Source organism: Mandrillus leucophaeus, unplaced genomic scaffold (assembly GCF_000951045.1).
Source record: "Mandrillus leucophaeus isolate KB7577 unplaced genomic scaffold, Mleu.le_1.0 Scaffold114, whole genome shotgun sequence".
NCBI lineage: Eukaryota > Metazoa > Chordata > Mammalia > Primates > Cercopithecidae > Mandrillus > Mandrillus leucophaeus.
This window is the reverse complement of record NW_012099654.1, coordinates 1,422,052-1,449,991: the sequence shown is the minus strand read 5'-3', so window position 1 is coordinate 1,449,991 and position 27,940 is coordinate 1,422,052. Positions and strand designations below refer to the sequence as shown.

General features: G+C 43.9%; 1 protein-coding gene and 1 long non-coding RNA gene across 3 annotated transcripts; one reads left to right on the top strand and one right to left on the bottom strand.

Moving 5' to 3' along the window:
• Window positions 1-10,235, bottom strand: ZBED3 (zinc finger, BED-type containing 3). Of its 2 annotated transcripts, XM_011996302.1 has the most exons (3): window positions 10,030-10,235; window positions 1,871-2,010; window positions 1-1,183 (listed from the first exon to the last, which is right to left on the bottom strand). In XM_011996302.1, exon 3 carries the CDS (start codon window positions 1,164-1,166, stop codon window positions 471-473), a length of 696 nt encoding a protein of 231 aa, XP_011851692.1. In that variant the 5' UTR covers window positions 1,167-1,183; window positions 1,871-2,010; window positions 10,030-10,235; the 3' UTR covers window positions 1-470. The 2 variants fall into 2 exon arrangements, with proteins under 2 accessions (XP_011851692.1, XP_011851700.1); XM_011996310.1 differs by lacking the exon at window positions 1,871-2,010 and having other exon boundaries at window positions 10,030-10,102.
• On the top strand, window positions 9,976-27,940 carry LOC105551162. The gene is made up of 4 exons (XR_001007828.1): window positions 9,976-10,538; window positions 21,315-21,407; window positions 22,913-23,074; window positions 27,074-27,940. It is a non-coding gene; the product is annotated as an uncharacterized LOC105551162 (long non-coding RNA).

The following is a 27,940-nucleotide window of genomic DNA, read 5'->3' as shown; positions in this document are numbered from 1 at the left end:
TGCATTAGGAACTCTTTTTTTTTGGGTAAAAAGCTTTCTCATTTCCCCGCACCCTCCACCTTGGGCTGTTGGAGGCACATGGTGTGGTAAGTCTTTGGTATGGAATGAAGCTCTCTATCCTTTCAAAGTCACCAGGTTCGGGTTCCCAGCCCTAAGTGGTCATGGCACCAGGAGGTCTGGGTTCACGGGGCTGCTGCAGCTCTCGGGTGTTCCGTGTGCCACCCCATCCTTTGCGTGCATGCCCACGAAAGGCCGCCCAGGCACCCCAGGTGACCCCATGGAAGTGAGTTTTGGTTCTGCTCTGGCTTCGAAGTGCTTCTCAAGGTGAAGCCTTCGGGCGCGGAAGGCCCTACAGTTAGCTGGAGCTTCCAAGTGAGTAGCGGCTGCTTCGGGCCTGGCTTCGGTGCCAGCGGGGGCTGAAGGCGTTGGTCGGAGAAGCGCTGGCCTGGGGTGGGGAAGTGGCCACACCCCTACAGGAGGACCTTTGTGATGACGCAGCTGTCCCTGTCCCCCTCGGGGTCGTCCTTGAGCGGCAGCGCAGTGGGAGCCCAGCCCAAGGCGCCCTCACGGCGGCTCACTTCCCGCAGCCGCGCCTGCAGCGCCTCCCGCTCGGCCTGCAGCTCCCGGCGCGCCAGGGCCGCGGCGCGCTCCTCCTCCTGCAGCGCCCTCCGCCTCCGCTCCAGGGCGCGCTCACCCTGCTCCACGGCCGCCTCACGCCGCTCCAGCTCCCGCTCCCGCCGGCTGCCGCGCACGGCCAGTGCGCCCATCTGTTCCAGCAGGCGCGCCCAGTCGCCCTCGGGGGCCGCAGCAGGGACGGGCGGCGGCGGGCAGGGCGCGGCAGGTGGTGAGCGCCGGGCGCCGCTGCTCTCCAGCTCCCGCCGGTGCGCGCTCTTCAGGTGCCTCCACAGCGCCGAGGTCCCTGCGTGGAAGCCCGGGCCGCGGCCCACCTGCTCCCCGCACAGACGGCAGGTGGCCCAGTGGCCCGACGGATGCCCGGGGCGCCCTGGGGCCAGGTGGAAGTAGCCCCAGGCCTCGGAGTACGGTGCCCCCAGGCGGCCGGGAGGCATCGGCGCCGGCCCCAGTCCCGGACACTGACCGCCCCGTGCCGCCGCGTCGTCTAGCCCGCGGGCCTCGTTCATGGTGCAGGCCGGCTCGCCACTCCTCATTCTGCGGCGCCCGCACGCTGGGGAGCAGGGGAAGAATAATAATGAGTGTTAGGATCACGCACACAGCTCCTAGACTACAGTTAGTCTGAGAAAGCATGCCGCCCTCCATTTTCTTACCGATAAAAATCCTATAGTGTGGATAGGTGTCTAGGTTTCTAGTTAATCTTCAGTATTAAGTGTTGATTCCTCAGGAAAAAAACTGTTAAAAATGTCTAGCCCTTCCTATACTAGGAATCCTCTTTGAAATCAAGTGGATCCCTAGTCAACAAGTATTTCTACTAATAGCGGGAGGCTAAGCTGCTTGAACGGAAATAACTAGCTAACTCCGTGCAGTGTCTGTGTTAGCTTTAACTAGTCTCTCCTTTCTTAATAACAACAACAATAAAAAAGGTACTGTCTTCAGAATAACAGCGAGGCTTCCTTATGCAGTCTTCTCTGGGTGCTGCACAGCACACTTCAGCAATGACCAGAAAAAAAGCTTTGGGAATGAAAATTTTGTTGCTTAAACTTCAGGAGTGGAAGAGCCAGTGGTGAACAGCCTTTTAAAAAGCTTTCAACGACTGTATGCTTTTCAAGATAAAAATATGTTTTTGTGATTATAAAAACAATCTACCATGAGAAAATCGGCAGTACTGAAAGCAATGCTTTTAAGATATGCACATTTAGGAAATGGCAATGTCCAAAGCAGCACTCTAAAGTTTTACCTTTAAATTAGACAGTGGGTCATTTCCCAAGGACTCTGGGGTCCCTGTCATTGCCTCAGGGTTTCCAACCATCTCAGGTTCCACGGGTAGAAACAATGCATGCAACACGATTCCTGAGTTCCGAAGAACCATCAGCAGTGCTAGGAGTAAATTCAGAGGACAGGCAGGCCAGTGAAAGAAATGCATTCAAACCACCTTAAAGATAGATACTAGAAATAATGAGCAGCGCCATGCCTTCGTTCACTTTTTCTAACCCTTTCATAGATACCCAAGGAATAAAACAAATAAAATTAGTTTTCTTTATTGTTTGTGCTAACTAAAAGATCCCCTCTACATATTTGCAAGATACAAAGTTTGCTCAATACTTTTAATTAAGGAAGAAAAAGAAATAGAAGTAATAATGTCTTGCTTTGTTCAACACAAAATCTGTTAAAAGGATCCAAACATAATGCAATGACTGTCACCGCAGTCTTTTTTATTAGGAAAATAATTCACCACTGCAATAACCTATTAAAGAAAAGGGAATACAAAAAAAGGCAAAGTTTATTCCTTAGGAAGTAAGTTCACAAAGGACCAAATGTGTGATTCTAGATAAATTTGCTTTGAAAGTTGAAAAACAATGAGAAGAAAACACATGACAGACTTCTTGAGCTCTTCTGAGAACTTATTTCAGGGAGAAAAGGGCAAGGTGAGACCCAGGCACAGTGAGATCAATGCTGCTCATGCTGTCAGATTTTGAACCAGCAGCCATGGACATGACAAAGTTCCAGAATCCTTCTTGTTAAACACAACTGGAAAAAACTGAAGACAAAGATGAGAATAGGAAAAATAAGCTGCTATAGTAACAGAAGCATTTAGTGTAAACTATGAATTCAGTTGCTAATAGTCTTGTTAGAGATGCACAGTACTTTTCTAAACCTAAGTATTATTTTTCCCACCAAGCAAGTCCACTCTGGATCAGGTATGACATTTAACATATCTCATTTTTTAAAAAAGATAACAGATCTGCCAGAATCATCAAAAAAGACAAGTACCATGCATCTTCTAACAAGGAAATGGCTATTTACATGTCTTCTGATATACAGGCATTGATTTAAATATGGTCACTCACGATAAAGACCAATTAGCATAAAAAATCTTTAGAAATTAAAGGCTACATTTTCCCCCAAGAGATTTATTACATTGCTAAAGTCTCAAAAGTGGGGGAAAGTAGGATGAGGAGTTACAGACCACCTTCAAGAATGGTATTTTTGTGGCCAGTAAATATTATGATTATGTAACATTATGGTTGCTAAACAGAGTAAGATGTAAGGGTTATAAACATTTTTTTAATTATCTAACTTGACTTAGAATTTTTTCTATACTTTTTTCTTTTTTAAAATTTCTATTTCCTTCTATATTGAATCTGATCTTTCCCGAGGTCCTTTTTTATTACTGGACAAACACAAAAGTGGACAGAGTATTAAAAGGGATGTAAACGTTTCTTATAACATCAAGAGTATTGCTTTGCATTCTGATATGCTTGAGCTAAAGCTTGGAAACTGCACATAAACCCGCAGATTGTCTTACTTATGCCAAAGTCTGAGAGTCATCCTTACTGATGTGGCCCTAATAGAGCCAGAGGTGACCGATTATTGTCATGCTTTTTACCTCTCCGGGTTTCTTTAAAAACTGGAATGCCCAGAGGGAGTGTTGCACAGGTGAATGCCATCTGTTAGGAGTTAAAGTGGGCACAAGGTGAGAAGCACTGACTTTGACGTCTTAATCCTTTTGACCTAGTAGAAGCCTCACAAATGTCGGCCAGCACAGCGCTGCCCCTCCGAGGGTGGCAGGGGGACATCCTCTGCCTGGGCAGCCCTTCGATTTTGGAGGTCGTAACCGGTGGAAGGCAGCATGGGGCAGAACTGCCTCACCTTCTCAGTCCTCCACACCATGCGGCTATATTCTAGCTCAATACAATCCTCAGTCTCAGTATCTACCGTAACAGCCTGGTTAGCTCTGCTAAACAACCCGAGTGCATTTCAGCTGCCCCTGCAATGTGGAGGGGGAGAAAGCTCTTCAGACACTTCAGCCACAACCATAACACACAAAGGGCTCTTCAAACTGACAATAAAAAGACAAAGAGCCCGATAGAAAAACAGACGAGAAATATGAGTAGGCAAATGACCTAACAGCAAACTCAAATAGCCAGGAAATTTGTGAAAAGGTGCACAACATCACTTATATTCATGGAAATGCTATTAAAGTAGCAGGAAGGTATTATTTTACATCCATCACACCAAGAAACATTAAGAGGTCTAACAGCCAAAGTTACAAGGGAGATAGAGAAAAAACACACTCTCCTCAATTACTAGTGAAGATGGGATGGATTTTAGGAAAGCATTCTGGCCATTCCTTCCCTCCCTCTCTCCCTCCCTCCCTCCCTTCCTTCCCTCCTTCCCAGGGTCTTGCTCTGTCACCTAGGCTGGAGTGCAGTGGCACAATCATGGCTCACTGCAAACCTCTGCTTCCCGGGCTCAAGAAGCGATCCTCCCACCTCAGCATCCAAAGTAGCTGGGACTACAGGTGCATGCCACCATGCTTGGCTAATTTTTGTATTTTTTGGTAGAGACGGGGTCTATGTTACCCAGGCTGGTCTTTCTTGAACTCCTGGCTCAAGTGATCCACCTGCCTCAGCCTCCCAAAGTGCTGGGATTACAGTCATGAGCATATCCAATGAGAATGCATATCATTAATTCTGTGGTTAGCTAATAAGAAGAAAATGAAAAGTAAGAGCTCCCTCAATTTTTCCTTGAACATTTTTTTAAAAAACTAACACAAAGGTGCCAATGAATTTGAGTATTTTGCTTACATCCATCCACTCCATCCAACTCTCATTCAAATGCTGATTGTGCACCTGCTAAGGTCAGGTGTGTGCTTTCTGCTAAGCATTCCAAGAGGAATGTCACGAAGTCTCTGCTCGCAGGAAGCGTACCGTCTGGTGGGGAAAGAGATGCTTCCAACAATAATTCTGATACCTGTGTGATAGGGCCGGCTGCAGTTTCTATATTAATTAAAAACAGAGGCTGGGCTCGGTGGCTCACGCCTATAATCCCAACACTTTGGAAGGCCCAAGCAGGTGGATCACCTGAGGTCAGGAGTTCAAGAGCAGCTTGGCCAACATGGTGAAACCTTTTCTCTACTAAAAATACAAAAATTAGCTGGGCGTGGTGGCGGGTGCCTATATTCCCAGCTACTCGAGAGGCTAAGGTAGGAGAATTGCTTGAACCCGGGAGGTGGAGGTTGCAATGAGCCGAGATAGCACCATTGCATTCCAGTCTGGGTGACAAGAGCGAAACTCTGTCTCGGGAAAAAAAAAAAAAAAAGATATAACCTGAGATTCTACTCCTGGAGATCTCTTCTATAGAACTAACAGCACCAATAAACACAGTCTTGTGTCAGGATGTTCATTACAGAATCATGTAGGGTGACAAGAAACTGGAAGCAAGGGAATGCCTGCCACCAGGAAAATGGCAGATATATAAATGGCACATATATCAGGGAATATTATATAGCAATTAAAGAGGAATAGCATGAAGTTCTGTTCAATGTCTTAGAAGGATATCTGGAGGAACTGTTCAGGGAGAAAAGAGATGCAGAAGAGTGTATAATATGATCCCACTATTATTAAGTAATACACATATCTGTATAGGCAATATACAGATACAGATGAAGAAAAATAAAGGAGATACTATGGGTTGAGGCAATGGTAACTGATGTGAAAGAAGGGAGAAGGGGAAGAGGTAAACACAAAAGCAAAAGCAATAAGATGCTAAGAAAGCATGCATGTGATCACGTGTATACATTTAGGGAAAGTGTGTATATCACAGGATCTCTACAAAAATAAAAAATAATTTTACAAAACAACCCCTGGGGCAGAGTGCGGTGGCTCACACCTGTAATCCCAGCCCTTTGGGAGGCCGAGGCAGGTGGATCACTTGAGGTCAGGAGTTCAGAAGACCAGCCTGGCCAACATGGTGAAACCCCATCTCTACGAAAAATAGAAAAAATTAGCTGGGCGTGGTGGCGCATGCCTGTAATCCCAGCTACTCTGGAGGCTGAGGCAGGAGAATCGCTTGAACCTGGGAGGCGGAGGTTGCAGTGAGCTGAGATTGCACCATTGCACTCCAGCCTGGGCAACAAGAGCGAAACCCTATCTCAGAAAAACGAAAAACAAAAACCAAAAAAACAAAACAACCCTTGGCTCCTCAGGCGTGTGAGCTCAGGCAGGGCCAGCCCAGCCTTAACTGTGGAGGCTGGTGGGACAGTCCCATGGGGAAGCCCACTGCTGTGCCGCCTGGAGGAGGAAACCCAGCGTGTGGGGCAGCTCATTGTCACGTGGTTTGCTGTGCTCTGCAGAAGGAGATTCTGTAGGCACACCCAGGACGTCACGGAAGAAGAGCTCATCCCATTCATCTCCCTGGCACAGAGTAGACACTTGGGGGATGCTGCATTAAATGAAATGAACCTGACTCTGTTTCTTTAGCCCCAGCTCACCCGAGTCTCACTCTTCCCAGCTGTCAAGAGAAATAAGATTATTTGCCTCTAAACAGGTGGCTGAGATCAGACAGTGCAAATGATGTCACTGTTGGACTCTCCGGTGTTATATAAATTCAAGGCATGAACAAAAAAGAAACTACCGATATTTACTACTCAGACACATCCACGTTAAGATTTTAGTGGTTAAAAGGCAGTTATTTTTCCATCTGACATTATGTTATTGAACAAAGTAAGTAGTCTAAGTTGGGGGAATCCCCTTGGGAGTTGTTTGAGTACAAAGAGCAAATAAAAAAGAGTAACAGATCTAAGGCCCTTACCCCTTAAATTTATTTTCACTTCCTAAACTGACCTTCATGCAAAATAGGTTGCTTATCACTAAGGTAAAATAAGATAATGAGGAGGTTTAATTAGCCAAAGCCCTGTGATATGCATTTCTTCCTTATCAAATACCTAATGAGAATGCGTATCATTAATTCTGTGGTTAGCTAATAAGAAGAAAATGAAAAGTAACAGCTCCCTTAATTTTTCCTTGAAATTTTTTTTGAACTAACACAAAGGTGCCAATGAATTTGAGTATTTTGCTTACATCCATCCACTCCATCCAACTCTCATTCAAATGCTCATTGTGCACCTGCTAAGGTCAGGTGCGTGCTTTCTGCCAAGCATTCCAAGAGGAACGTCACATAGTCTCTGCCCTCAGGAAGCGTACCCTCTGGTTGGGAAAGATGCTTCCAACAATAATTCTGATACCTGTGTGATACGGTTTGGCTGTGTCCCCACCCAAATCTCATCTTGAATTGTACTCCGGTAATTCCCACGTGTTGTGGGAGGGAACTGGTGGGAGATAATTGAATCATGGGCGCGGTTTCTCCCATACTGTTCTCGTGCTAGTGAATAAATCTCATGAGATCGGATGGTTTTATAAACAAGAAGCCCTTTTCGCTTGACCCTCATTCTAGCTCATGCCGCAGTCAGCTAAGGAGTGCCTTTCGCCTTCCGCCATGACTGTTAGGCCTCCCTAGCCACGTGGAACTTTAAGTCCATTAAACCTCTTTCTTTTATAAATTGCCCAGTCTTGGGTATGTCTTTGTCAGCAGCGCGAAAGCAGACTACCAACAGACTGGTAAAGGTGAAATCAATGCTCGCTCCTTTGGGTGAATTCCATTACATCATCTCCACTGGGGAAGGGGTGGGCGTGGGCAGCTCCTGGGAGCTGATGTCTTAGGGACCCTAACACAGAAGTTCATGCAGTTCAGCATCCCTTCCCCTCCCATGCCCCACAGGGCACAACCGCATTGTCATCCACCACCAAAACACATTACCCTTAGTACTCGACTCTAATAAAGTTCCAGTTCCTCAGTTGTACAAGGAGGCTTCCAAGCTCCTATTTTAAAAGAAAGTTTCTTGAAGCTAAATAAAAGCACTACTAACATGAAATTAACAGTGGAAATCTCTGAGTGCAATTTCAGGGTGAAAAAAACGGAAAAGACAAATGCAGATTTTAGATATTTCAAGGAAAGAGAGAGAGTAGTGTTGCTGGTACCATGCCTCTGCACTTGCTGTAGCTGAGTTTCATTTGAGTATCCATTATTTGGAAGGAGTTCTTAAATCTAAGCCTGTGGAAGACAATAAATTCACATTAATTATCTCTCCATTTGACTCAATTTCTGAAGAGGTTCTATCCTGATACACTATGAGATTCAATCCCAGATTCCTCGGTATGATGTCCCTGAATGCCAGTATAAAGAATAAAGGAAGAAATCAAAACCTGGATGAATAATCTGTAGAAATATGGGCATATACATACACAAGGTATGACTGTAATATTGACAGTCATCCTATAAAGCACCCACAAAAGTTAATTGTATTATTTTATACTTATGCTTGTGCACATAAAAAAATATTTGACAGGCTAAAGGCCAAAGAACCAGGCACTGTTCTCAAAAGGACATAGTAATTAATTACACTTCTATTTGTCCTTTCATACTCAAGGCTACTCACTGTAGCTGGGTTAACCAGGCAGAGTTTAAACCAATATATGTTGGTTGAGCCTGGATCTTAGATGAGAACTTCACACTCATGTGAAATTCACACAGACTTATGTGGAAACACTAAAAACATTTACTTCATCCACCAGTGACTTTAATCAAAGTAGAACAAAATAATTAATACAAGTAATTAGAGTTGACAACTGAAGTGTCAAGAAAACCACAGTTCATCTGTTATCCGTCCATCTCTGTTGAAATATTAATTTACTGCCATATATTAATCTATTTATAAACAGATCCAGACAATTAGAAAAATTAGTCTGGAATCACCAGGCTGAAGGCTTAGCTGAAGTTAAAAGACAAGTAAAAATGCCTCCAAACTGTAAAACCTGAGTTGGGGAAATAAATGGTAAAATGTGTAAAAGTTTAGAAAAAGGTTATATGTGGACTGTAAAAAATACACCGGACTCACAGGTAATTATGTGGTGAATCAGAGATGTTTCTTAAATGTCATAAGCCAAACTCTTAGATATTTCTACCATTAGCTAAAAGGCAGAAAAGCACTCTATTAATGCACTTTTTAAAATGAAAATTGTGACATGTTCTGCCCCTAAAGTGGACCTTTATTTCAGGCCTGCATTACTTTGCTTAATAGATATGGTCCTAAAGATTAAGGTAGTGATCCATTTTATCTTGTAAAAATGCATAATTTAATCTGAGTTATAGGAATTTAAAGCCGCCCTACTTTGAAGGCCTTTGTGACTCAAAGATTTTTTAATTTAATTTTTAGATTGAGAACTACCTGGCTTGGGCTTTTGGTCTTTTTATAATATATATCGCTGTCTACTTTTTAAAATTCTTGGCTGCCTCAAGCTATTCTTGCCTCCAAAAGCTGTCATCATAATATATGAATAAAAAGAGCAGAAAATAATTACCCTAATTAGGTTAATGTATTAAGTTGTTTCTACAGCAGTTTCTCTTAAACACCTTATCTTTGTAGTCTTGGCTAATTAGAAATTCGACTAGTGGTAAGTATTTATTTTTTCCTTCAAGGGGATTTTTGCTTTGGTAAACCTCGGACATTTGGTTAGTGCAACAAATCACAGAAACTGCTCCAGCGGACTCCGAAAGGAGCGGAAAATTCTTTTGTTTGGGGGCCACGAGGGGTGGGGGAGGGGTGGGGATTCTGGTGTAAGCTTTTGGCTTGCATTCACTTTCTCCCTCCGAAAGTGGGCGACACCAAGTAAGTCCCAATTACAGAAAGAACCCACTGCAGAGCGCCCAGCCGCTTGCCCAGTAAAAAGACTGTAATCAGACAACTTTAATAAAGGGAGAGCAGGAGAGTGGCAACGAATTTCCACATTCCGAACAAGCCTGTCGAAAGCGGAGTGTAGGGAAGGGGCAAGAATGAGGTACTGGAAGATGGTGAGTGGGGCCTTGCAGCAGAATCCCGGGCCCACCTGCCTTCTCACAATCGCGACAGCCGGCCCGGGAAAGGGCAGCTCAGCGAAGGGCACGCCCCGCGCTGGTGCCAGGGAGGCCGGCGGGGGCGTCCGCGGTCGCTGCTCACCCGCGCTCCCCGCTGCCCGGCCCGGCCCGCCTCGCCCACCGAGTCTCGAAGCCCACACTCACCCCATTACCCGCGAAACGCTGCCGGAGCCGGCGGCTGGTCGGGAGTCGGGGATGGTAGATCCCCCTCCAGGCGCCTAGCTGACATTTTGTCCCGGACGGAAAACCTCCGCGCTTCGCACTTAAAGACACAGCGCTCCATTCACACGTCTGCGGGGAAAGGGGGGCCGTCACTTGTGGCCTTCACCCGAAAGTGGTAGGGGAGTCGCTCTGAAACCACCAAGGTCCGCGAGCGACAGACTTGTGTTGGCCAGGGTTTAAAGATGACGCAATAGCTGAGTGTGGTTGAAATGTAACTATTGTTTTATAACTTTGCATTAACCTTCCAAGACCTGGATTCCCGGGCCTGAGTCTCAGAGCGCGGTTTGCATCCTTGCAGGCTGCAGGCACATGATGTCACAAGTTATTAAAAGAAATCCCTCCAACCTAGGTCTGGACAGATGAAGGCGGCGCTTGTTGGTGTTCACCAAAACACCAGCATGGTGTACCAGCTTTGGCTAGATTATACTCAGGTAACGAACAACCCCTGCAACTGAGTAGCTTCAAGGTCCATTTCTCAAGCGAATTACTGTGGCTGAAGGGATCTTTCGTAGTACTCCACCAGTTTTCTTCACTCCCGGCTCCAGGCTGAAAGATCAACTTTTCTGGGTCGTGCTCCCTGCTGGGCTGGTAAACCAACTTTGAGGGAGAACGGGGAAGTCCTGATTTGTAGTGTTTGCTATTTCTGTGATGTTAATACTCCCACCATGGCCGATTTCAAGCTACAAACAGTCTAACAAGTGGCTTGCCAAATTCCTGGAAATGTAACGATTAGCTCTTGTACGTGACTGGCACAAGCTGCTCCTCAAACTCACATTCCGCATGCCTCAGTTCTGCTCAGGTTCTGTTGGTCAAAACTTGCTGTCAGTGGGTGGGGAAGTATACCCCTCTCTTAAGGAAGCCTTGCAAGTCATGTGACAATGAAACGGGAGAGTTCCCTGATTTCCCCGTTTTCCCCGCCCTTTGCAGGACATGCAACAGGGCTGTGGCTGGTGTGTTCGGTCTCTGCCCTGCTGAAACCCCTTATGGGAGGTGGAGCATGCAGACGGACGGGTGCAGAAGCTGGGGTGCAAAAGCTGGGGCGCTAGGCTTCCAGCCCCATTGCAGTGTCCAGGGGCAGGAGCCTGTGATTCCTGGAGCCCAAATGGGCTTGTGTTACAGTGTGCTCTGTCAGCCTTACCATCAGCGGACGGCTTAAGTGTTAATCAGCTCAATAGACCCTCTGCATTTTTGCAAGCGCAGAGGGTCAGTCTGACAGCTTTCTGTATCTCGAGCTTTTGTCCCCCCTCCCAGAAAAATCAGGTCACACATGGACTTGAAGGATAGTGAATGCTGGTGAAGTAGAGTAGTGGGGTGGGGGTTATTAGGTGGTAGGGGTGGCAGTCAGTGGGATGGATGGGGAACTGGAAAGGGGATGGAGTAGGAAGATGATCTTCCCCTGGAGTTTGACCGTCCAGTGGTGGATTCTCTGACTGTCCCCAGCTGAACTCCTCCTAACATTCCTTCTCTTTACCTGCCGCTCTTCTGCTCTTCTGTTCATCTGCTCATCTTTTGCTGCTGGAGCCTGGTTTCTGGAGTTTATTTGGGTACAGGATAGGGGGTCATGGAGGGCCAAAAGGTAACTTTTGGGCACAAGGGCAGGAATGCCTCTCTTCATTTAGGGCCATGGGTTTCCAGGCTTGAGGGTGGGGCCTTTGCCAGGGAACTGCCTTATTCTACCCAGTAGTTCCCTGTCTTCTGTCCCTATCAACAATAAGTGAGCTGAATAATACTCTTAAAAGGAGGACGAGAAATAACTGGGTAGAATAATACAATCCATCTTTCCAATAATGGTTTCGGAAGAAGAAACTGGTTGAGTGTCTTCAAAGGCAGGGGTCCCCAACCCCGGGCCATGAATCAGTACCCTTTGTACCCTGTTAGGAACCTGGTGGCACAGCAGGAGATGAGTAAGGGGCAAGCAAAAGAGGGAAGCTTCATCTGTATTTATAGCCGCTCCCCATGACTAGCATTGCCGTCTGAGCTCCACCTCCTGTTACATCAGCTGGGGCATTAGATTCTCACAGGAGCACAATTGTGAACTATGTGCATTCAAGGGATCTAGGTTGTGTGCCCCTTATGAGAATCTAATGCCTGATGATCTGTCACTATCTCCTATCACGCCCAGATGGGCCCATCTAATTGCAGGAAAACAAACTCAGGGCTCCCACTGATTCTACATTATGGTGAGTTGTATAGTTATTTCATTATACATTACAGTGTAATAATAATAGAAATAAAGTGCACAATAAATGTGATATGCTTGAATCATCCCGAACCCATTCCCCACCCCGTCCATGGAAAAATTGTCTTCCATGAAACCAGTCCCTGTTGCCAAAAAGGTTGGGGATTGCTGTTCAAAGGGATAATTTTGCAATGTGAAGGCCAACTATTAGGTTACTACTGTTCTTCAGGCCCAAAGGACACTTTATAGCTGTGGACATCTGATAAAAAGAAAAGTAATGAGTATACTGTTGGTGGGAATGTATATCTAGACACCCATTATGGAAAACAGTATGGAGGCTTCTCAGAAAACTAAAGATAGAACTGTCATATGATCCGTCAATCCCACTACTGGTTATTTATCCAAAGGAAAGGAAATCAATGTATCAAAGGGATCCTTGTACCCCCGTTTATAGCCACACTATTCACAATAGCCAAGATATGAAATCAACCAAAGTCTATAAACAGATCAGTAAAGAAAATGTGATATATATACACAATGGAATACTATTCAGCCATAAAAAGGAATGAAATCCTGTCATTTGCAGCGACATGCAGGGAACTAAAGGCCATCTTGTTAAGTTAAATAAGTCAGACACAGAAAGGCAAAAATCACATATTCACACTCATGTGGGAGCTAAAGAAGTTGATCTCATGGAGGTAGAGAGCAGAAGGGTGTAGGGGTAGGGGAGTGAAGACAGACTGGTGAATGGGTACAAGCAAACAGATAAGATGGAATAAGTTCTAGTTTTTGATAACGCAGAAGGGTGACTATAGTTAGCAACAATACATTGTATTTCCAAATAACCAGAGGAGAAGATATTTTTCTTTCTTTCTTTCTTTTTTTTTTTTTGAGATGGCTCTTGCACTGTTGCCCAGGCTGGGGTACAGTGGTGCAATCTCGGCTCACTGAAAGCTCCGCCTCCTGGGTTCATGCCATTCTCCTGCCTCAGCCTCCCAAGTAGCTGGGACTACAGGCGCCTGCCACCACGCCCGGCTAACTTTTTTGTATTTTTAGTAGAGATGGGGTTTCACCGTGTTAGCCAGGGTGGTCTCAATCTCCTGACCTCATGATCCGCCTGCCTCTACCTCCCAAAGTGCTGGGATTAAAGGCGTGAGCCAGTGCACCCGGCCGAAGAGAAGATTTTTTTCTATGAGTTTGACTTTAATTTCTAAGATTCCACATATACATGAGATCATGCAGTATTTGTCTTTCTGTGTCTGCCTTATTTCACTTAGCATACTCTTCTCTAAGACATCTATGTTGTTGCAAATGGTAAGAGTTCCTTTTTCTTTAAGGCTGAATAATATCCGTGTGTGTGTGTGTGTGTGTGTGTGTGTATGTATACACCACAGTTTCTTTTTTTTATTCATCAGTTGATGGACACTTAGATTGTTACCATATGTTTTGGCTTCTGTAAATAATGCTGCAATTAACATGGGACTGCAGATACTTCTGGGAGATAGGGTTTTTATTTCTTATGGAAATATACCCAGTAGTAGTATTAGTGGATCATATGGTAGTTCTATTTTTAATTTTTTGAGGAACCTCTATACTATTTTTCATAATGGCTGCACCAATTGACATTTCCACCAACAGGGTACAAGTGTCCCCTTTTCTCGAATGCTCACCAACACTTGCTGTCTTTTGACTTTTTGATAATAGCCATCCTAACAGGTGATGTCATTTTGACTTGCATTTCTCTGCTAATTAGTGATGTTGAGTAGAAGAGAAGATTTAAAATGTTCCCAATACAAAGAAATGATAAATGTTCAAGGTGATGGGTATCCTGATAACCCTGACGATCATTACACATTGTATGCATGCATCAAAATATCGCATATACCCCATAAATACGTACAAATATTTTGTATCAATAAAAACATGAAAAAGAAAAGTAACTAGTATAAATGGCCAGGTGCAGTGGCTCACGCCTGTAATCCCAGCACTTTGGGAGGCCCAGGTGAGTGGATCACTTAAGGTCAGGAGTTCAAGACCAGCCTGGTCAACATGGTGAAACCCCATCTCTACTAGAAAAATACAAAAATTAGCCGGATGTGGTGGCGGATCCCTGTAAGCCCAGCTCCCTGGGAGCCTGAGGTGGGAGAATTGCTTGAACCCAGAGGTGGAGGTTGCAGCGAGCCAAGATCGTGCAACTGCACTCCAGCCTGGGCGACAGTGTGAGACCCTGTCTAAAAAGTAATAATAAAATAAAATAAATAAAAAAGAAAAGTAACTAGTGTAAACGAATCAGGTTAAAGTCATCTCTAATTCATGTTTAAATATTTGAACAAATTTGTACAGTTTACTGTATCTGGCAGTTCTTTTAAGAAGAAGCTTTATTACTTTGAGTGTCTAAAAGAATCCATTTAACTTTAAACTGACCACGTAATGAGATACATGATCTTTTCATTAGTTCACAGAGGAGTTTTTAGTAAGTGCTGGTTATAGGCAAAGCACTATCTTAAGCCTAAGCAGGAGTCTGGAGACTATTCCTGCCCTCAAGAGGATTACACTCCAGTATGACAGTAAGACACATGCAACTCCAAGAAGAAAGTAAAAAATTATGTAAGAGGAAATATTCAAGTGCCATAATAAATTGAGAACGGCTACATAGTTTTGAAAGTGGTAGCATTTTATCAAGGCTTGAAAAGGAGTAGGATTGGACTCCTGGCATTATATGCTTATTATCTTAACGAGATGTATTTTCAAAGTCAGATAAAAGGAGCTTATCTTATTTGTGAGTCAGTGCTTAAATTTTCTTAAATTTTGTGAGTCAATGCTTAAATTTAATATTTTTCTAAATTCTTAAATTTTCTTGTAATCAGAAATCTCCTTCTTGTGTTACATTTAAAATCAAACTACAAAATATGTCTCAATATCTAATAACTTTTCTTCTTTGCCCTACATACTTTGTTCAAGTTTCAGCAAGAAAAACAACCTTCAGTTCTTACTTTCTTGGTAGTGACAATTCCCCTAACGTTCATCACACATTTAACCATAAATAAATAACATTTAATTTTCACAGGAGGATCTCATTTCTGTCCCCTGCCCTGGAAGTTGGCAAAAAGTAAGGACCTGCATTTCATTGGAAATACAGAATATTTACTCTCCCTATTCTCTTCAGAAATTACAGCCTTGAAATCTGCTATCAGAAACCCAGTTTGAGGCTGGGCCCAGTGCAGCGACTCACGCCTGTAATCCTGGCACTTTGGGAGGCCAAAGCAGGCGAATTAGTTGAGCCCAGGAGTTTGAGACCAGCTTGGACAACATGGCGAAATCACCTCTTAAAAAAGAAAAAAAAGAAAATACAAAAATCCCCCCCAGAATGGTAGCACACATCTGTGGTCCCAGTTACTCAGGAGGCTGAGGTGGGAGTGTTGTTTGAGCTCAGGAGGTGAAGGCTGTAGTGAGCCCTGATCACACACACCACCATACCCCAGCCTGGGTGATGGTGTGAGATCCTGTCTCAAAACCAAACCCAGTTTGAGAAAAATATTTATGAAGATTGCCTCAAAGACATGCAATTATGGAGCTGTGTTCTTTGGACCACACTGTTGTGGTGCATCCCAGATGTGCTTTTGGTCTGTAGGTTTCTTTCTTGGGCTGTTTTTATCTTGTTTTTGGTATAAGGGTAATACCAGCCTCACAAAGTGAGTTAACAAGTGCTCTTTTCTATTTTTTGAAAGAGTTTGTGAAGAATTGCTATTAATTTTTCTTTAAATGTTTGGTAGATTCAACAGTGAAACCATCTGGACCCAGGCTTTGATTTATGCATAGGTGGTTGATTACTAATTCAATCTCTTCATTTATTATCTGTCTGTTCAGATTATCTATTTCTTCTTACCAGTTTTGGTAGTTTGTATTTTTTCCAGGAATTTGTTGATTTCATCAATATGATCTAAGGTGTTGGTATATACTTTTTCATAATATAGTATTTTTTATACTTTTTTAAATTTCTGTAAGGTTGATGGCAATGTCCCCTCTTTCCTTTCTGGTTCCTGGATGTGCTTTTACTAAACTGTCCCTGGGGTAGTGCCATCTGCCTTCAGAGAGGCACCTTGTAGGAAACAGATGCATAAACTTCATTATCAGATTTAGTGTCATGATGTCATCTGCTACAGCTGTCTACTGCATCCCACAGTGTTTTCTCTGCAGGATCTAGAGGAGAACTTTCTCTGATCTCTCCGTGTCATGAAAAGCGCTGCATGCCCTGAACAAATGAGACCTTTTAATCCCACTGTGGATTATGTCTCCTGCTTTGGCTGCTGGGAGGACTGAGTCCAATGTTGAATATCTACTCTTATCAGTTTCCTAGAGCTGCCACAACAAAGTATCACAAACAGATTGGCTGAAAACAACAGGTGTTTATTCTTCCATAGTCCTGGAGGTTTGGTTAGAAGTAAAAATTAAGGTGTCCGCTGGGCTATGTTACCTTTGGAACCTGTAGGGAAGAATATGAGGGGACTTCAAAAAGGTTGTGGAAAAATGGAATTAAAAGATAAAAATGAGAAATACACATTTTATTTCTCAACATAAACTCCATTAAGTTCAAGAGACTTTTGTAAGCGATGATACCAGCCATCTAGTCCATTCCCAGCATCCTGGGAATTTAGCCATGTCAATGCAGTCTTCCTTACATCATTAACTGAAGAAAAATGGGTACACTTTACATCTGTTTTCTTGAGATTGAGTCTCACTCTGCCACTCAGGCTGGGGTGCAGTTGTGTGATCATAGCTCACTACAACCTCGACCTCCTGGGTCCAAGCAATCCTCCCACCTCAGTCTCCCAAGTAGCAGAGACAGGCAGACACCACCATGCCTGGTTAAGTTTGTATTTTGTGTAGAGACAGAGTCTCACCATGTTGCCCAGTCTGGTCTTGAACTCCTGGGCTCAAGTGATCCTCTCATCTTGGCTTCTCAAAGTCTTGGGATTATAAGCGTGAGCCACCATGCCCGCCATTTTTTTTTTTTTTTTTAATATTAGTGTGTTAGTCCATTTTGCATTGCTATAAAAGGATACCTGAAAGGAGGCTCATTCGACTCTCAGTTCTGCAGGCTGTACAAGTAGCAAGGTGTCAGCATCTGCTTCTGGTGAGGACCTCAGGAAACTTCCACTTATGATAAAAGGGGAAGGGGAGCAGACATCATGGCAAGAGAAGAGGAAAGAGGGAGTAGAGGGAGGCGCCAGACTCTTTTTAACAACCAGATCTGCAGGGAAGTAAGAGTGAGAACTCATACCCCCCAGGTACGGCATTAATCTATTTTTGAGGAATCTGCCCCCATGACTCAAACACCTCCCATTATGCCCCACCTGCAACACTGGGAATCAAACTTCAGCGTGAGACTTGGAGGGGACAAATATTCAAACTATATCAATTAGAAAAAAGAGAAGTCAGACAGCCACGTCAGCTCTGTAAGGTGGATGCCTAATGATTTTCTATGGGAACTCTCAAAAAATTGCCCTTGTCTGATGAGAGGAATAAGCAGGAGCACTGTTGTGGTAGAGAAATACTCTCTCTGGTGAAGCTTTCCCAGGTGTTTTTTCGCTAAAGCTTTGGTTAACTTTCTCAAGACACTCTCAAAATAAGCAGATGGTATTGTTGTTTGGCCCCTCAGAAAGTCAACAGGTGAAATGCCTTGAACATCCCCAGAAATTGTTGCCAGAACTTTGGTCTTGACTGGTCTGCTTTTGCTTTGCCGCGGTAACTTTCTTCTCTTGTTAGCCATTGCTCTGATTGTGCTTTGTCTTCAGGATCATCCTGGTGAAGCCATGTTTCATCTTCTGTTCCAATTCTTCAAAGAAATGATCCCATTGTTTATTCTGCTCTTCTGCACAGCTGATCTGAGCACAGTGGTTTTGGCACCCATTGAGTAGAAACTTTGCTCAACTAAAATTTTTCAGTGAGAATTGTGTGAGCTGACCCAGGTGAGATGTCTGTGGTGTTGGCCATTGTTTCTGCTCTTCATCGTTGGTCCTCTTCAGTTAGGGCTCAAACAAGATGAATTTTTTTTCTTGCAAATCGACGTAGATGGTCTACCGCGATGGGCTTCATCTTCAACATTGTCTCATCCCTTCGTAAACTTATCCATTTGTAAGCATCTAATTTCTTTGGGGGCATTGTCTCCATAAACTTTCTGTAAAGCATCGATGATTTTACCACTCTTGTCCCCACACTTCACCATAAATTTGAGGTTGATTCTTGCATTAGCCGACTTCATGTTGCTCTGATGTGAACTCTTCAAACTGAAGTCATATCCTTCTTCTTGCCTCAAACAGGACCCTATTCAGATATGTTATACAAGTTAGTACCAGTTTATTGGTGTGGAAAAACTTTGAAATCCATGCACAATTTTTTCATGATGCACTTTTTTTTTTTTTGAGATGGAGTCTCACTGTGTTGCCCAGGCTGGAGTGTGGTGGTGTGATCACTGCTCACTGCAGCCTGAACCTCCAGGTTTAAGCAATTCTCCCACCTCAGCCTCCCCAGTAGCTGGGACCACAGGTGTATGCTAACACACCCAGCTAATTTTTGTATTTTTATTAGAGCTAGGGTTTTGCTATGTTGGCCAGGCTGGTCTTGAACTTCTGACCTGAAGTGATCTGCCTGCCTTGGCCTCCCAAAGTGCTGGGATTACAGGCATGAGCCACCACGCTGAGCATGATACACATTATTGATGAACTTTGTTGAAGTACCCTTTGTACTTCCTTACCTTTCCCTAGCTTCTGGTGGTGGCTGGCTGTCTTACTCCATTTCATGCCTACTATAACAGAACACCTAAAACTGGGTAATTTATAATGAACAGGCATTTATTAGCTCATAGTTCTGGAGGCTGGTAAGTTCCCTATCAAGATGCCAGCAATGGGTGAGAGCATTCTGGTTTCATCATCACATGGCAGAAGGCAAGAGGTAGGAGGAGAAACTCCCTTCATCAAGCCCTTTATAATTACATTAATCTATTCGTGAGGGCAGGGCTCTCATGACTGAAACATTTCCCACTGGGCTCTTCCTCCCAGCACATTGGGGATTATGTTTCAACATGAGTTTTGGAGGGGACAGAAACATTCAAACCATGGCAGTAGCAATACCTTGTGTTCCTTGGCTTGCAGTTGCATCCCTCCAATCGCTGCCTCTGTCATCACATGGCATTGTCCCTGGGTGTCTGTGTCCAAATTTGCCCCTTATAAGGATGCTGGCTATATCGGATTATGACCCACCCTAGTGGGTGTCTTAACATGATTACATCTGCAATCACCTTATTTCCAGATAAGGTCACATTCACAAATGTCCAGAGTTAGGACTTCAACACATCTTTTGCAGGGACATAGTTCAACTCAAAGCACCTACAAGTGCCACGTGGTCAACTTCTCTGTATGCTAATATTACCCTTCTTATTTCATCTTTTATTTTTCTCCCTCTATTTTCCTTTTGTCTCAATTACCTAGATTACTTAGTTTTTGCTTAATTATATACATCCTTGGCTGGGTTTGAAAGGAAGAAGACAGAAATGAAGGGAAGGATGAAGAGAAGGCGAGAGGAAAAGAGAGAAGGAGAAGGAGGAAGAAAAGCTTGCCCCCTAAAATTAGACATGAGACCGGGGGAACAGAGTTGCTGGAATGGAGAGCAAGGGTGGGAAAGACTGACTGGGAAAATGTTTTTGCTGTGGGCTTCATCAGAACCTCAGAATAATTTTTTTTGAGGAGATGGATGCAGTGGCTAGCAGCTGCTTGAAGCTTAGCTGATCTAGGAAAAAGTGGAAGATAGTTTGATGAACTGGGAATTAGGAGAGTAAAGGTATGGTCCAGCTACTTTTATATGAATGTTAGTAGACACAATATGGATTGAAGTTTTGTGGTAATAGGAAGCTTATAGAGTGTTGAAGACTAACGTATCCTAGCTGTTGTGGACACAGACCCATAAATCATTGATTTAGTGCATGCAATTTATTCTGGAGGACAGTATCTCATGTTTACAGGGTATCATCCTCCAAATGGCACTTTAGCTGAAACTTTAATAGGCTATTCCAGTTGTCTATGAGACTAGCTGTTTGTGGAGATTATATGCATATATGAGCAGCTAAAGCTACTATATAAACCAACATTTCCCTTTCCACCTGTTTCTCATCTTAAGCCATCACAGGTAAGAGTCTTAATCCTAATACTATTGCACACCAAGGGTTACCATCACCCCACTTACCACTAGAAATGAGGTCCTTGTTACTGTTTGGTGGGTGAATGATCCAGTAACAGAATTCTATCCTGAGGTTTGAAGGTTCAGACCTATAAGTAGCTACAAGTAGCTTCTATTTTCTAGGGCCACTCTCTACATGCTTTCTTAGTTTGGATTTCCCTAAACGCAACGACTAAGACAAGGACTAGGATGCAGATAATCTGAGGGCTGACTGCAGGAAGCAGGGCTAAGGGAGCAGGGAGAGTAATGGAAGAAACATGTCAAAATAAAGAGGCTTTGCTTTTCTAACTATAAATGACTGTGTGTCTTTCAAATAATGTCCTCATTTTATACTGATTATGATTGTAACAAAACCCATTCCCAAATGGTGAACTGTTTTTAATGTTCACCTTTAGACTTTTTCAGACCCACCTTCCTTTTTTTTTTTTTTTTTCAGAAAGAAGGTCTTGTTCTGTCACCCGGACTGGGGTGCAGTGGCGTAATCATGGCTCACTTCAGCCTCAAACTCCTGCATGCCAGTGATTCTCCCACCTCAGCCTCCCAAGCACCTGGGGGTACAGGCACATGCCACTGTGCCCACCTAATTTATTTATTTTTTATTTTTATTTTTTTTGGAAGGTAGAGACAGGGTCTCACTATGTTTCCCCGGCTGGTCTCAAACTCCTGGTGTCAAGTGATCCTTCTACCTCAGCCTCCCAAAATGCTGGGATTAAAGGTGTGAACCACTGTGCTGGGCCACTTCTACCCCATTGTTTAACTTAACATTGTCTTAATCTGTTTTGTTCTGCTATAACAGAACACCAGAGACTGGGTAATTAATGAAAAGAGGAAATTTATCTAGCCTACAGTTCTGGAATCTTGGAAGTCCGAGATCAAGGGACTGCATCTAGTGAGAGCCTTCTTGCATCATCCCATGGCAGAGGCAGAAGGGCAAGAAAGAATGAGAGAGAGAGAGAGGGAGAGGGAGAGGGAGAAAGAGAGGGAGAGGGGGAGATGGGGCAGTGGGGGGCGGAGAAAGAGAGGGAAAGAGAGAGAGACACAGCGAGGGAGAGTGCACTAAACTTGCTTTTAGAGCAAACCCACTCCCACAATTAATCCATTCAAGAAGAGTCTGCAGTCACCTCTTAAAGTTCTTAGCTGTCAACACGGTTGCTTTGGGGAATTAAGTTTCCAATACATAAAGTTTGGGGACACATTCAAACCATAGCCATCATTTTCTGCCATTTATTATTAGAAAAACGTTAATGTATACTTTATGTTTATTTTGTTGGTTGGCTTTTGGCTTGGATACTTATGAAATTTTTAAAACTTATCTTTGAGACTGGAAATTTTTACTGTAATTATATATGTGAAGTCTCTTTTTGCTTGAAACATAGTGCGCTAAGCTTGGAGTTTATCCTGAGGTAGTTTTAGGCAAGAGAGTTACATGGTGAGAGCTGTGTTTTAAATATACCACCTCAGGCAAGTATGGGGGATGTGTTTGGAAAAAGTACAGACTAGAGCTGAGTAGACCAGTTGGACTGTTGGAATATTGTAGGCCAGAACTGAGATATTTTTAAGATTCAGCCTGTTCAATATGTACCAGGAAGTAATCAACAAGAGAATAGATGGGAAATGGAGTTGGTAAGAAGTAACTCCAGTGTGGTCTGCGGTTCCCATGTCTCACTGCTGTGTGTTACTGGCCTCGGTGTATTTGAGGAGCCTGAGCTGCTGTGCAGAGGCCAGCGTCACTGGGGCATGCGACTCTAGGGAGTAGTGCTCCCTGGGGTGACATTTTCTTTTTCTTTTTTTTTTGAAACGGAGTCTCGCTCTGTCACCCAGGCTGGAGTGCAGTGGTGCGATCTCAGCTCACTGCAACCTCTGCCTTCCGGGTTCAAGCGATTCCTGTCTCAGCCTCCTGCGTAGCTGGGACTATAGGTGCCCGCTACCATGCCCGGCTAATTTCTGTATTTTTAGTAGAGACGAGGTTTCGCCATATTGGTCAGGCTGGTCTTGAACTCCTGACCTCAGGTGATCCACCTGCCTCAGCCTCCCAAAGTGCTGGGATTACAGGCGTGAACCAACACACCTGGCCCAGGGTGACCTTTTCTACATCACTGGAATGAGAGGAAAATACTGGTTGCAGAAAGAAACGGCTCTTTTCCTATGGAAATCCTCAGCAAGGCATTTGATACTGATTTCTGTTTCTCAGAACTGTTAGGAAGAACTGGTACAGAGATTTATCCCAGAATTTCAACTCCTTTTCAGGATTCATTAGTCTACCACTCTGTATTGTTTTGTGGTTTATGTACATCTATTCACCATAAACTACTACTACTGCCTAAGGATGGAGGAGGCTGGCAGGGGATCCAGGCAGGACTCACTCACTGCCGTCTCACGTTTTTCCTCTCCTAGGGTTCTAGGATGCCTCATAAAGGCCCATAGTGTACTTTCTGTCTACTTCACTTAGCTCCACATTGGCGATTTCTGTTAACACGCATGCAGTTGAATGGATGGCCAGAATCGAAGCTATCTGCTGTGAGACACAATGAGAAATGCTTTTGTGTAAAGGCAGGAGTAGTTTTATTTACTGCTACATCACACAGGAAAGGTGGGGAGGAAATAAAAAGAAAGACAGGAAAGCAAAGGCAAACCAATATGACCAACAGTGGTACAGGCCTTTTTGTTCTTACCTCTCTACCAGGGTCCCTAAATTAGGCTTATACTTGGAAAAGCAGAAGACAGATCTGGTGGGAGGGGATATGGAAAAGACCTGGGAGGCAACCCTCGTGCAGAGAGCCTTGTCTCCACGGAGCACTGCTCCACTGGCACACTTGTTCAAAGAACTGGCAGGCTGGGGGTCGGGCTCCCTCCTGCTTGTTTAAAGGGCTGGTATGACTGGTTAGAGTGAACCTCTGGAGGCTTATCCCACCATGATTCCAGGGGTCTCACTCTGCAACCGTAGTCAGGGTTGATGTGACCTGACCTTCGCGTTCAGACATCCACGCAAGTTTCAGAAGTGTTTACAAACTTTTTGCCAAAGGAAAAATAAACTTGCACAGAAGAGTTGGTTTAGCTGTTTTCTGAGATAATTATAAAAATAATAGCAAGCCCCAACTCTCAATCATTTAAATTTTTTTCCTTTTTTTTTTTTTGAGACAGGGTCTCAGTCTGTTGCCCAGGCCAGAGTGCCATGGCATAATCGTAGCTCATTGCAGCCTTATCCTCCTGGGCTCAAGCTATCCTCCTGCCTCAGTCTCCCAAAGTGATGGGATTACAGGAGTGAGCCACTGTACCTGGTCAATTTTTTTCTTTTGCATTTCTTTTGCCATAGGAGAAAAGCAAACCATTATCTGAGTATGTGTGGCTTGGGGGCACAAGCAGATGTAGGGTGTATCGCTCTGTCCTCAGAGAAACTATCAGCATGCTGTTGCTTTTGGTGTTGGCTGGCACTACTCAGGATGATCCAGCCTGCCTGCTTGGATGTATGATTCAGTTAATCCGAAATCCTCCTCTCCGCCCAACCAAACCTCCTACTCATTCACTGAGTCATCACCCTTATGAAAACCGCTTAGATTACACTATGTTAGAAGGATCTCTCCCTCACCCGAGTTTCTCTTGTCCTCCAGGCTAGTACTGTGCATCTGACACGTTGTTTCTTAGAAGCTAGCCTTGCCTTCACAGCTCAGCTAGAATGGTCTCTGTGGCAGGAATGAGAGCGCGTACATTTCCCCCATAAAGGCTAGCACAATGCTGGGCAAAGTATTCGGTGAATACTTGGAGTGATTGAAAACTTGCCATTAAAAGCATATACTGTGTAGGTGCTTACATGAGGTGCTTAGAGTAGTCACATTTATAGAAATATAAAACAGAATGGTAGCTGCTGGAGGCTGGGGGGTGGAGGAGAGATGGGGAGTCATGGTTTAAGGGGTACAGACTTTCTCTTTGTGAAGATGAAAATGTTCTGGAGATGCATGGTGGTGATGGTTGCACAACATTATGAACGTACTTAATGCCACCAAATTGTGTACCTAAAAAGGTAAATTTTATTTTATGTATATTTTGCCACAATAAGGTTTAATTTTTTAAGAAACCTATACTGTAGAAATTTGAGGCTCTCCCCTAAGTCCACCCTCAGCTGCTCTCCCTGGTGCCCATGTGCAGAATCCATATCATGTGTGAGTGCAATGTCCAGTTGGATTGCCATGCTGGCCAGGCCCCAGCTACTGGGCTCAGCTTCCCACTTGGCAGCTCCGTTTTTGTTTTGAAAATGGGGTCATTTGCACCAGGCTTTTAGTTTAGATTTGTTTTTGTAGTTCCTGTCTACACAAGGATGGTGAGGAAAGAGTCCAGATCTAGAGCAAGCAAGGTTATAGTTTCCCTGTGGTAATGGAGAAAAGCTTAGTGATGGTGAGATTTCTTGACATCTCACAGCCTCCAATTTAGTTTGGTTTTGTTTTTCATCTGTAAAATGAAGATTTCAATAGTCCCTACCTCTTCAGGTTGTTGTGGGGATTAAATGAAGTGAGTTGTATCAAATACCTTCCACAGTGCCTGAGGCAGGGCAGGAGCTAGGAAGCGTTGTTCATTATTTAACGACAGCTGAGAATTTTTGGATTCTGTGACTCCAGTTTGGGTTCCAGAAGGACAGAAGCAGCCCACAGGGCTCCTGACACAGTGCCTTGTCTATGATGTGTGATCCTATACATAACAAAATCCTTGGGAGGCACCAAGTTGGTGGCTGGGGAAACAATCTGGTCCGGAGCGTCAGGGATTTTTCGGTACGACTTTCCCCACTCAGTCAGAAACCCAGCTGCCTGCCATGCCTGGGCTCCCGTGTTCCCTGCGGTGCTCTCTTTCTCTAGTTCACATTCAAAAAATCTTGAGAAAGGACTTGAAGAGACCTGCTTGGCTGGCTTTCTCACCTGCGTGGCCAAGATGCCAGCACTCACTTGACCACGTAGTCAGAGTACGGCGGGCAGCTTTCCATGTGAAGAGGAGTGGTGGGCAAAGAAAAATGAGGCATCCACCCCGCACTGAACTGCATGCCCTGGGCAGGCCAGAGAAAAAGCAGCCATGGCCCCACCGCCATCTCTCTCTTCAGTGACTAATGCCCTATGCGCCATGATATCTGTTTGCAAAGAAAAGATGCCTTATGTTTCTTCTTTTGAAAGGGAGTCGAGCACATTGATCTTAAGGCTTTCCAAGTTAGCATCTAAAATTATTTGACCTTGGTTTAATAGGGAGAAATTGATCAGGTTGTGGAAATGAAAAATGCAAATGCTTGATGAAAAATACTTGAAATAAATTCAAGGCCATATTAACATTTAATTTACACTTCCTCCCAGAAGCTATTTTTACATTCCTATTTACTAATATGATATGCAGTAGTTATTTTTCTCCGTGACTCAATATGACGGGATATTTTTTTCCTTTCTTCAAATAGTTCTCAATTCGGATATGACACAGAGTTCCCATTTTCCCCATAAATTACATATTTATAGCACACGGGATTAGCAGGAATGCTGTATGTCTCTTAAAAGTACTTCTGTATTTGAATTATAGAGAAAATGACTTGATGGGAGTCTGAACTTTGGGCACTCTTGATGTAGCTGGAGCAGAGAGGGGAACAGAACTCTGTGTTCCAGGCCTAGGCACTGTGTGTTCTGAACATGAGCCTGCCACTGCCAACTGAGTACACGTGGGGAAGGGTGATGAGGAAAGGATGGGCATGAGCAACCCGGATCAAAGGTCATGTGGTGGTAAGAACATAGCTTGGACATCCTGCATCTTGGATTCTGTTCTGCTGTGTACTAGCTCTGAAAGCTTGAGACAGCTTCTTAGCCTTTTTGGTCCTTTTGCTTTTTCCTCTGTAAACTGGCATAACAGAAGGAGTTACAGTTAGGGTTATTATAAGGATTTGAATAACGTAATGCATGGAAAGCTTCCATGCAAGTGTTTTTGTTGAGAGAGTCATCAATTAAAAAAACAAACAAACAAACAAACAAACAAAAGCCTGTCATTCCAGAGAGTTCTAAAGCAGGACAAGTGTCTTCTGTTCCTTGCACCCTTCTTCCCCTTCCCTTTGGAAGACTGGTGGCTGAGACCAGCTAAGTTGTCTACTTGGGAGGAGGTACCCTTCCTTCCCCACAGAAAGCTAAGTGGGATCCAAGAGTCAAGGGAGCACAGAGCAGGCCCCTTAAGCCTACCTCTATCCCAGGCTTCCTGTAGAGGTTTATGTGGGGCCTATTGCTCCTCCACACAATAAGGAACCATGTAAAAGCTTGGGAGCTGAAGTACATATTTGCCGGGAGGGAGCTCAGTATAGTAGATGTTCCCTTTATAACCCTGCACCCAGCGTGACAATGGGCAGTGCTATGGTTTGAATGTTTGTGTCTCTCCAAAATTCATACTGAAACTACATCCTCAATGGAATAATAGTATTAAGAGGTGGGACCTTCAGAAGCTGATTAAGCCATAAGGCTCCTTCCTGGTGAATGGGATTAAGGCCCTTATAAAAGAGGCTTCTTGGAGTCTTCATCTTTTTTTCCCCTTCTGGCTTCTGCCATGTGAGAGCTCAATGATCACCCAGTCCACAGGACGCAGCAAAAAGGCACCGTCTTGGAAGTAGAGACCAGCTCTCACCAGACACTGAATCTGCTGGCTCCCTGATCTTGGACTTCCCAGGGTCCAGAACTCTGAGAAATAAATTTCTATTGTTTCCCAAGTACTCAGTCTGTTGTATTTTGTTATAGCAGCAGGAATGGACTGAGAGAAAAGCAGCTAGTTGAGGATTTGGGAATTTGGGTGTTTATTTGGTTTTTGGTTTTGGTTTAAGTGAACCTTTTTGCAACACATTGTAGACATTTTATGTCTAATAAAATGCTTCCATTTAAAATATGCTTTTGAGTAGGCTTTAGAAAATGTATACAACCACGTAAGCATCTTAATCAAGACACAGAAAGTTTTTGTAACCCTCAAAAGTTCCCTTGTGTCCTGTTGCAATAAATCTCCCCTTCTCCCCACCCCCAAGTGATTCCTAATCTGCTTTCTATCACTATAGAAAAGTTTGCATTTTCTAGAATTTTGTATAGAGTGAATGGATCAGGCTTTCATTTATCAAAATGCTTTTGAGATTCATCCATATTGTTGCATGTATCGGTGGATTCTTCCTTTTCCTTGCTAAGCTTCATTCCATTATATAGATATACTGCAATTTGTTGATCAATTCTCCGTTAGTGGACATTTGGATTGTTGCTAGTTTTGGTGTATTTTGTATAAACGGACAGTTCCTGACTTATGATGGTTCAACTTTCAGATATTGTGAAAGCAATACACATTCAGTAGAATTCATACTTCAAGTACCCGTTCAACCATTCTATTTTTCACTTTCAGTACACTATTTAATAAATTATGTGAGATATTCAACACTTTATTATAAAA